This window comes from Cetorhinus maximus, chromosome 7, assembly GCF_964194155.1.
Source record: "Cetorhinus maximus chromosome 7, sCetMax3.hap1.1, whole genome shotgun sequence".
Taxonomy (NCBI): domain Eukaryota; kingdom Metazoa; phylum Chordata; class Chondrichthyes; order Lamniformes; family Cetorhinidae; genus Cetorhinus; species Cetorhinus maximus.
In genome coordinates, this window is record NC_135885.1 from 126394960 (window position 1) to 126405932 (window position 10973).

Here is a 10973-nt window from a genome sequence, read left to right on the forward strand (position 1 = left end):
GCTCTCCTTATCCTGAGGTCTGAGGCCCTCCCAAATCTCCTCAGGATCACTTATCTGAGTGCTGCCATCTGCTCTTTTAATCCCAGATGTAGCTCCCCACTGAGTTCAGGCAGAAGACTGATTTGGCCTATCCATATGAGGCCTGAGATGTCCCAGCATCCCAGGCTGATTGCATCACCCCAGCATCCACCCCAAACCCCTGCCCCACAGGCATTAAACCCAGGGCTTTGGTTCCATGTCTCTGTGTTTATTCTGCCTTCACTAACTTTCCCCTCCGCCCCCTCCCACCGCCCACCCACCCCCCCTCCCCAACCCTTTGAAAGGTTGAATAATAAAATTAAAATATTCCTTTAAATTTTAACAGTAGTTTTAAGGGTCACTGTCATGCAATTTCTTCCCTCTCCCCAAGCATAATTACAAACTCTGAAATGTAAGGCCTAGACTTAAGCTCAGAGAGACAGTTTAGATTTCACTGTTTCACAAAAGAGGGAATGAATGTGTGGAACATTCTAGCAATGGGAGGAGTTGTGGTGAATAATATAAGTAGCTTGAAAAGGGAGAATTTGCTTTGAAAGAATTCATCGAGGTGTATAAAATAATATGGCATGTTTTGAACTAAGTGAACATAAAATCTTCTACGAATCTGCGCAATTGGGCTGTATTTCGAAAATATTTTCTTGAAAAAAAATTTGCACTAAAAACATTACTCGAAATATTTAAGAATGGTAACCTGGCATAGTTTTATTACTACAGTTGAAATGGCTTTCTCATAAAATATAAGCATTTTTAACCAATGCCTGATCCACCACCTGTGAGTAAGCTGATTTTAAATAACTGAAAGTGACTTTTTAAAAAATACACGGAACTATTTACTGCATATTTAACACCTGAAAGGAAGACAGAAAGTTTCTTGTTCAGGCGTTGGATGAGACGAAAAATGAAACGGAACTGGGGACAAGGAGAGTTTTGAAATAGGGTGAGTCCAATATTGGACTTGAAACGTTAGCTCTGTTTCTCTCTCCACAGGTGCTGCCAGACCTGCTAAGTCTTTTTTTCCCCCAGCATTTTCTGTTTTTATTTCAGGTTTTCAGCATCTGCAGTATTTTATTTTTATTTACGAGTTGCCTTGGTGCCCAGTAGTCAGTTTCTTAGTAAAGTAAAAATAATTAGAATTTTGTAAAATGTTCATTTTTAGTGTCTTCGCAAAAACCTGCAAAAGGACACAGATAGTGGAAATGCACCATGGTGAATCATTTGACCTGGGGATGATTTTGTGGAGAAAGACAGCTTCCAGAACAATATTGTTTTAGACTCGTGCAAAAGATCATGGAAACTTGATTTGCACCGGACCTAACTTGTGCTTGAAATTCCTTAAGTTTTTCACCAGTTTGGCTGATTTGGGGGAATATAACAGTAATATAACCTAGCAGAAAACCTGGCCCTCTGTCTTTAAAATGTTTTACCTGTCACTTATCCAGTCTCCCTTCTCTAGAAAGCAACCTTAATGCTGGTTTCTAATGAAATGTAAAATTCCAAACACAATATTTTATTTTAATAGATGGAAACCAGAGAACAATTTACATCAGCTCATGATGATAAAGGCTACTTTAAAGTTCCATTCCATTCTTCTCAATGTATACCCTGCATGTCCAGAGTAACTACTTTCATGGGCAGAGTGGACAATGCAACCTTCACTGTTGCTATATTTGTCTTTCCACCAGGAAGCATTGTTGCACTGTACAAAAAGGGAGTGTTTATCTTTTTTCCCACAATGATTTCTACCTCCCTCCATCCATCCTGATTCTCCAAATAGTAAAGACTCAAATCAAATTGTAAGTGTTCAGTCTTAAATCCAATATTGCAGCTACCAGCCTGTCCCAGCCAAGCTTTCTTAGAATATCACTGTCAGCTCAAATAGAAGCAATTTGACTGTAATTAATCTTACAAATACTTACTGATCTGTATACAGTATGTGGTGAAATAAACTGAAACACAGCATTAGCTGCCTTTGGCGATATAAAGCGTCAGCTCTGAAATTTGTTAAATATAGACCGTAGTCATGGTTAATTTCAGCAGACTGCTTCAAGAGCCAATTCAATAAACCATTTACATCAAGCATGATGACTTTTGCAGTAAGCTACATTTTAATAATGTGTGCTATATTTACCAATGGACTAGTTTTAAAAAAGGAGGGAATGCTTTGAGCTGCTTTTTATTTTTTTAGTTTGGGTTACATGCATAAAATGCAAAGAGCTGAGTTATGCAGAGGTGACAGCTTCCTTCCTGCACGAATTGCTGTTGTGCAGGCTGCATGTGCTGTATCAGCCTCTACCCTCATTATTAACTTTCCTTGTTTGTCATCAATCTTCATTTGGTTCAGGTTGCCTTTGCAGTTGCTGCAGCAGGATGGCGTAGGCTGTTATGGCATCTCTGTGTCTTCTATAATCTATTCTTACCCTGACTATCATTTTTATTATAGATCAAGAATTGTCTACATCTGTGAAATATGCTGCACGATTTGTAACAAATCTTAAATGCAAGATTGGAAAGACAAAACATCTTTTGCTAAACTGGGTAGGACTTCAAAACCATAAATAATCTACTAGGCAGTATTTACTTATACATGTCAATATATTGATCAAATGTTAAAGAATCTTCAGTAAATTAAATTAATTAATATGACAGAACAAATGCTTATTTTTTGCTTTATGTGAGTTTTTAAGGTTTTGTGCTAATTAGTGCAACTTTTCTCTTAATAGAAACTCCACGGAGATTTTCAGAAGTGTTTCTAAAAGTACAATTATTAGGTTTGATTTTTGACAAATAACTTTTACTGCGGAGGCTTGTCAAAGCTTGAATTATTATTATTTTTCCCTGTTTAGTTTGCTGCTGATAGCACACAGTTTCAGCAAACAATATCATTTTTTTTTCAATCCTGCATGGACAGTACCTGAATATCAGAGATAGGCATTCGTCTAAATTTCTCCTACAAGACGCAGTTTGGATTATTAAATATAATATTCGCGTTCCACAGTCGGCACCTTTTGGCTATGCACTCAGAATCATTCATGGCGGTCTCTAGCCTGTCATAAAGATTCCAGATCTGATTATATGTTCACACAACGACAAAAATTATTGGCAATGGGAACGAGTTTCATTTTCCCTCAGATTCCAAAGATTAAAATAGCAACCTGCAGATTACTAAAACTGACAGCATTAAATAGATCCAATTTAACTTGGGGGTGGGGGGGGGAATAAGTTAATTACTATTTTCCCTTCTCGCCCTGGCGTCATATTGCAACTTGCACCAGAATAGAAAGCTATCAGATGGTTGTTGCACAGAACCTTTATTATCACGTCCCAATAGTTGATTCAGCGCGGATTTCCTGCCATTTTCATAATCTTTTACAATTCGAGCTACAATGAAATACGGCAGTGATTTGCTAAAATTGAGTTACACCAATAATCTCCCTGGTTGCACGACGGCCAATTTCAGCTTTCAGAGAAAGCACAGGGAAGGGGGAAATCCTTCCAACATCATGCAAAAAACCGACAGGAGAACAAACAAACAAAAAAAAAATAATAATCTAACTGAACATCCAGCTGTGCCCCTCAGACTGAGAGCGATAGCGCCCTTTCCCGCCGTGGTCACCAGTAAAAAACAATTGGAGCTTTTGTTCGCTGGGTTAGACCCTTTCGCCGAGCGGTTTAACCATTGCATTGCGATTTTCCCAAAGACCGGACTTGTCAATTTAGCATTCAGTTCAAATCGTGAATTTTGCAAAGTGAAGTTCGCTGAATTGGAACCCGACTCTCCCACGTCCCAATTGCAAAGTTGTTAAAAACAGCGTCATATCCCCCATATATATCTATATATATATATTTAATTTTACGTGGGGGCGTCTAGTTTATGTTGGGACTGACACACGTCTGGGTGTTGTACGTAACGAATACACAAATGCGTGCATTCTTTCAAGCCAATGTACATAGGCACATAACAGAGCCAGGCGAACATACGCACTGAGACCAATGTTAACAGTCTCTCTGGTAATCGTTTAATCAAAGATCCCCTTCTGATGCAGACCACTGCTGAAAGTGTCCGGGACAGAGAGAGAGAGGCAGTGCTTAGAGAGAGAGAGAGAGAGGAGAAGAGGAAAATCCAAGGAGTTCTCTACATTAAACAGAAATAGCGAGAGAGAGAGAGATAATTACCCCCTTACTGATATTCAGTTGACGCGGTGTCTCTAACTGAATCCGAGCTCTGGATAAGATAACACATCGTGAAATCCTACTTTGCCAGCAGAGATCGGAGAGAACAGAAAAAGTGGGAGGGTGGTGGTGGTGGTTGGGGTGTGGGGGGTGGGGGTTGGATTTCTGCTCTGAACCTTTTTAGGCTAAAACGGATCGACGGCTTTCGTACCAAACAGTTGGCTGGGTTTGTGTGCATTGATTTCCTCCCCACCCCACCCCCATTCACCGATCAGACGGGATTTAATTTGTATTTACCAACCCCCCACCTTCTTGCCAGCACCCGGCTCGGCAGAGGGTGTTAGTTTTGTTTTTTCAGCGGGCACCAAACTGGAACGATCAGAGAGGCGCTTAGCACTTCCCCTACACAGAGAAAAGAGAAAGAGAGAGAGAGAGGGAGAGGGAGAGGAGGCTGGCGGAATATGCAGAGATTGCAGAATTTCTCTGTCCGGCACGTTGTGCTCAGCGGTCAGCGAAACGTTCGGGACTTGAGCTCAGGTGCCAAGTGCAACTGAGAGGAATCTGGATTTTGTGTTTATTGTCTGCAGGGGGTGGGGGGAGACACGGCGGCCAGGAAACAAGGGAGCGAAAGTGTGACCATAATGGATTGTAATGCCTGATTATGTACTTGCTTCGTGCTTGCAGTTGTTTTGCGATGCCTGTTCTTATTAGAAAGCTACCAGGGCTTCGCATAGTGCTGTGTTCCTGCTGGGGTTACATACCGACACACTTCTGGCTGGATTGATCAGCAAAACTGTTCTGGACTTTTCTGCTTCTTACCCACCACCCCACCCCGGATCTGTTCAGTTAAAATCATTCTTTTCGTTTATTAAATGAAAAAAAAAATATCAGTTGCAACAATTCATGGCATGAAATGGGAGGCGAGTGCCACTGTGTGAAAATGCTGTCGTGGTTTGTGTGGTTACAGATCGTGCTCGGTTTGGCTTGGGGCAACACGACGACGGACCTCTGCGAGATGATGTGCTCCTGCACCGAGGTGGAAGGCGTCCTGCACATCGACTGCGAGAGGAGAGGCATCTCCAGCCTGCAGCATTTCAGCGCGCCCACCTCCCGCTTTTACCAACTCTTCCTGCACAGCAATTCCCTGTCCAAACTCTTCCCCAACGAGTTCGCCAACTTTTACAACGCGGTCACCCTGCACCTGGAGAACAACGGCCTGCACGACATCATCCCGGGGGCTTTCCTGGGGCTGCAGTTGGTCAAGCGGCTGCACATCAACAACAACAAGATCAAAGGCTTCAGAAGGCACACCTTCCTGGGGCTGGACGACATGGAATACCTGCAGGCGGATTTCAACTTGCTCCGGGACATCGACCCCGAGGCTTTCCGGGACCTCAACGAGCTGGAGGTGCTGATCCTGAACGACAACCTCATCACCTCCCTCCCGCCCGACCTCTTCCAGAACGTGCCCATCACCCATCTGGATCTGCGGGGGAACAGGCTCAAAACGCTGCCTTACGAAGGGATTTTGGAACTGATCCCCGGGGTCGCTGAGATCCTGCTGGAGGACAATCCTTGGGACTGCACCTGCGATTTGCTGCCCCTTAAAGGTGAGGTGGCGGGTTCTGGCGTTGGAATTAAAGGGGTGGCGGGGTTGGATCGGTGGGGGAGCTTGTTGGTGGTGGTGGTGGAGAGACAGGGCTAATAATGATCATCAATAATGATAGACGCTAGATGGCGGAGTTGGGTAAAAGGGTGCTTGCAGCCCAAGCTGCTCCGGGTAAATAGCAGTGGTCTGTCTGCCTGCATTCATTGAAGGCAGCTAGAGGGGGTACATTAAGTCCTGCCAACCTGTGCCAAGTCTGAAGTGAACACGAGTTCACAGCACAGAACAATGCAGCCTTAACTGACCCACACAGTTTTCATTCAGGATGGGCTGAGAGGGAGAAAGGAGGCTCAGTGAATTGATGAAATGGGCTCAGCTTCTCGCTCATAACATGCAAGAGTTTCAGTTGTGTATCTCCTTTGAAAATGCCTTTTGTAGCAGTGACGCTTGGCAACGCTACAGCTCGCTATCCTCAAGTTATAGCTTTATGCTTTTTTGGCCATTTTCCTGTGATATTCTACCTCCCCCCCCTCTCGATAGTTTTAATTTCATGGTTTGTTACTTTTGCTATTTGTCATCAAAGACTTGGTAAAATTGAGAGTCGGGGGAATAAAATATTGCAGCTTCTGAATGCCAACAATCTATTGCATTAGCAGATTTGACCAGGATGAAGTTGTGTTATAGTCAGAATTGGTTTTGAAGTTTGTGAACCCTTTACGTTAATACTTTGCACATTAATTTTGATCAGATATGCTTGTGATATGTTTTATCAATATGACAGCAGCTAACAGTGGTTGTTGTAACAAAATATCAGGATCATCTCCAATCTATATTGTTTTTCCCTTCAAGAATGGCTAGAACACATCTCTCATTCAGCTTTGATTGGAAGAGTAGTTTGTGAGGCACCTTTGCGATTACAAGGAAACGACCTGAACGAAACATCCGAATACGATTTATGCCCTTGGAAGATTGATAACGATTTAAGCCTTGTTGCTCCACCTGCTCAAGGGGCTTCTGGGCTGCCCCCAACTCCTGCCTTTCAGCACCCCAGGTCACCAACTTCAGCATCAGTGCGCAAAGGACTATCAAAGCCACGTGGCAACTGGCAGAGGACAAGACCTTCGGCCAATGCTGTTGTACCGAACGGCAGTAGTAGTCCCCTTTTATTAGCTGGATGCCCAACAGCTTGTAGCTGTTCTATCAATAGCCCTGAATCAGGCCTTGAGGTAAACTGCAGGGGCAGCAAGCTTGAGAGTATAGCTGACCTTCAGCCCAAACCAGTAAAAGCACAGGAACTGTTCCTAAGACAGAACAATATAGAAATCATTAGGAAAACTCATTTCCTCGACTACAACAGGTTGACTTTGTTGGATTTGGGAAATAACGCCATAAAGTTAATAGAAAACAACACCTTCCTTAATCTCACTGATTTGCGTTGGCTGTATCTGGATAACAATAACTTGGAAACACTCATCCCTGATATGTTTGCAGGTCTGCAAAATACAGAGTACCTGAATTTGGAGTTCAATTTAATTCAGTTAATACTACCAGGCACATTTAACGGGATGCCAAATCTGAGAGAATTGTTTTTACATAACAATCTGTTGAAGTCTTTGCCTGTAGATGTGTTTTCTTCCGTCTCACTCTCCAAGCTAAGTTTACACACCAACTATTTTATGTATCTCCCAGTCACTGGTGTTTTGGATCAGCTAACTTCAGTTGTGCAAATCGACCTTCATGGAAATCCATGGGATTGTTCATGTAACATCATAGCTTTCAAGCAGTGGGTTGAGAGGATGGGCACTGATGTTGTAATGAGTGAATTAAAATGTGCATCTCCTGAACAATTTTGGGACAGAGATATTAAGTCTATAAGCAATGAGCTGATGTGCCCAGAGTTGTATGCAAAAATTCATCTAACGTTTTCCTCATCAAGTAACATTACCATAACAACAGAAACAGGGACTCATGTGAATCCCTACTTGGAGACCAGCAGAGTTTCAATTTCGGTGCTGGTACCTGGCCTTTTACTTGTCTTTGTTACGTCTGCCTTTACGGTTGTTGGCATGCTGGTGTTTATCTTGAGAAATCGTAAGAGATCAAGAAAAAGGGATAACAACTCTTCTGCTTCAGAAATTAACTCCTTGCAAACAGTGTGTGATTCTTACTGGCACAATGGGCCTTACCATGCAGAGGGACCTCACAGAGTATACGATTGTGTTACACACTCCCTTTCAGACTAGGCTTCCCGAAATGAAATGCTGAAAATATAGAGTGTGATTTAAAACAGCACATTATGCGGAGATGAGGACTTGACATTGGTGGTTAAGCCCCTGATGTAAATAATGATACTATAGGCTTCTGCTAAAATTCTGCAACAGAATGTTGAACTCAGCTTTCTAATGAAAATAGAAAGTGCACATGCTAAGGAAGTGCATATAACTTTTAGAACTAACAATTTTTCTCCCGCTGTGAAACATACATGTATTTCAGAAGAAAGCACGGACAGTAATGCTGTGCTTTTTAGTGGTCTTTTCATGGTGATATTCCAAATGTAAATGACAATTAATCAGTTGTATAAAAAAATTATAAAGAAGATTTGTTGTCATTTGGAGACATGGGAGAATTGTAAAAAGAATACACAAAAAGGGGAAATAGATACAGCATTTAGGTTTTACGGTTGTAAATTTGCACGAACGCATGAATGTATTGTACAGAACTGTCTAATTAGAAACAAGTGATGCATGTCATGCATGAACTCAACACCACAGGGATACATCACATAGCTGGAGGAAATAGCTATTACTATACTCCATTCATGAGTACTAATTGTATTCTATGAAGTCATGTACCCTGTATTGATCACAGTGAACTTCCCTGTTTATTTTTCCTGTGATTATAAATTGTGCAGTTTGTGCTATTATTGCTTAGATAAGGTGTAAGCTGCAAGTTCATCTTGTTTTAGACCATATTTGTTTGTGCATGGTTAGTAACTATTTATTTTATCTTATGAATTTTCCCATGATTTAGGTGTTATTTTATATTTGCTAATGCCGATTTCCATCTAAATTTCATAGTAGTTACTATGTTTTGTACCGTGGTATAGGAGTTAAAATGGCCAATGGAATATTCTTTTTTTTTAATTTTGGGAATAAATATATAAAGTACACATAAGCATGACCAATTAATGTCATTCAATTGCTCAAGCTGCATCAGTGATATGATGTAAACTGTTCTGTTCAAGTCATCGTTATGTAACATAATAAAACGGAAAATACTACGGAGGTCGCACTTAGAGGACATTTAATAGGATTATTTTAGAGTTTTATAATGGCAAATTTTTCAACATTAAAATGACTGGTTTAATCTGAAGGCTGATTTAGTTATTTAGCCCTCATGACAGCTGAATTCCCAACTGTGCGAAGAGCTTTGCAAATACTTATGCATAGATATTAAATATTTATCAATCACCATTTTATTCGAATGTTTTGCAGCTTTTAAACTTTAGGAAACCCTGACATTTTCCAAAATGTTCTGAAGAAACCATGGTATTTTTCCCTGACTGCAGAAACTAGTAACATTCATGATGCACCAGGAGTGACTGCAAGCACCCAAAGCTCTACATGAGATGCAGAAGTAATGATCATCTGGTTTCGCATTGATCTGTGAACTACGATGTCACTTAAGTGGTCAGCACGTTGGACTGGCAGTGCAAAGTGCTGGCAGTCTTGGCAACGGATACCTTGTTAATAGAATATATTGGCAGTAAATGATGCCTCAGCTTATAAAATTACTTCTTTGTTTTAAAACATCCCATGTTGTTGCAATGCTTAGAATTCATAAACAAGCAGACTTGACTTACATCCTATGTTTTTGAGGAGTCAGTCAAGCATCCATCTGACAATGTTTATTTAATATTCCATTCATATGAAACAGCTAAATGTTAACGTCAAAACATGGTGACTGATGTAGTAGTATGATTTTACAAGCACTGGTTACCTTACATTAAGGAGCTAAAATCACTCTACCTCTTGTGTGAGCTTAGACATTGTTGTTTGTAAGCTGTGGGACCACAGGGAGTATGAGAAATCTGCTGAATCCTTTCATCATCTGATATCCATGCTCCCATTCTCCAGCAGGACTCACTAGTAACTGGCCTTGGAGCAAGAATCCTGGTTGATGTTATCTCTCTTCCAACCAATTTTAGGCCAATTTATTGCTGCTACAACCACCCTATTGAGATCATCAAACAAACACAGATCAGGGATTAAATTGTGAGATACACCTGTTCAACATGGCTCCATACTGCACCTAGCATGCTGGTTACCTCATGAAACACCAGTAGAACTAGGAGTAATTCTCCTCTAATTTGATATTATAAAGATTTTTTTTGTACAAATAGGAATACGTCTTAGATTGTGTACTTATTTTAGGAATCATGATCTTGAAATTATGCAGTGTGAAAACTAGTGTATGACTAATACATTTGTATGAAATTTCCTTTTCTGCTACTTTAATAGCTGTTCGACTGTTTTAATGACTGTTGAAATATTAGACAAAAAAGTTTTATTCAAATTTACGGTGTATTTATATAACTATATATACATAATTTCAAGGCCCATTGTGTTATGCTGCCAGCTTAAAATTATTTTAAAGACATTGAGAAGGGAACTGTTACAGTGGAGGGAGAGGAATCCTAAAGGACCTTATTATAATCTGATAAAATTTAAAATTAATGTTCAAATTAGATTCCTTTCCAGAGCAGGAAATATGCACTGAGTCATTGCATTCAAAGAAGAGTTAGAGATATTCCTGAGTAACTAGGGAATATAAGGATTTGGACTTGAGGGCAATATAGGAGAGAAATTGAAGATATTCTGAGCAAATATTGCAAATGAACCTAAATGAAAAGATGAGCTAGATGGGTTTAATGGTTCTTTTCTTAATTTGACCTTCTCGAGTTTCTGTTCTAGTGCTCTTAAGATACATCTCAGTGATTGCAGCTGCTGCTTCTATTCCCACAACAGAAACTGGAAAAAGGAATGGAGTGGGTGTATGTGGAGGCGACTGTGTTTGGAGGTGGGCAGTGTATGTTTGGGAGGGTTGGTGTACGTGAGGAGCAGGAGGTGGTGTATTTGAGTAAGGAGGGGTGATATAT

General features: G+C 40.8%; 1 protein-coding gene across 1 annotated transcript; it reads left to right on the top strand.

Annotated features, from left to right (window-relative positions):
• The first annotated feature begins 5073 nt into the window (after positions 1-5073).
• Positions 5074-9187, top strand: slitrk1 (SLIT and NTRK like family member 1). The gene is made up of 2 exons (XM_078545936.1): positions 5074-5819; positions 6665-9187. The coding sequence occupies exons 1-2, from the start codon at positions 5123-5125 to the stop codon at positions 8056-8058; spliced, it is 2091 nt and encodes a 696-aa protein (XP_078402062.1). The 5' UTR covers positions 5074-5122; the 3' UTR covers positions 8059-9187.
• Positions 9188-10973: the final 1786 nt, after the last annotated feature.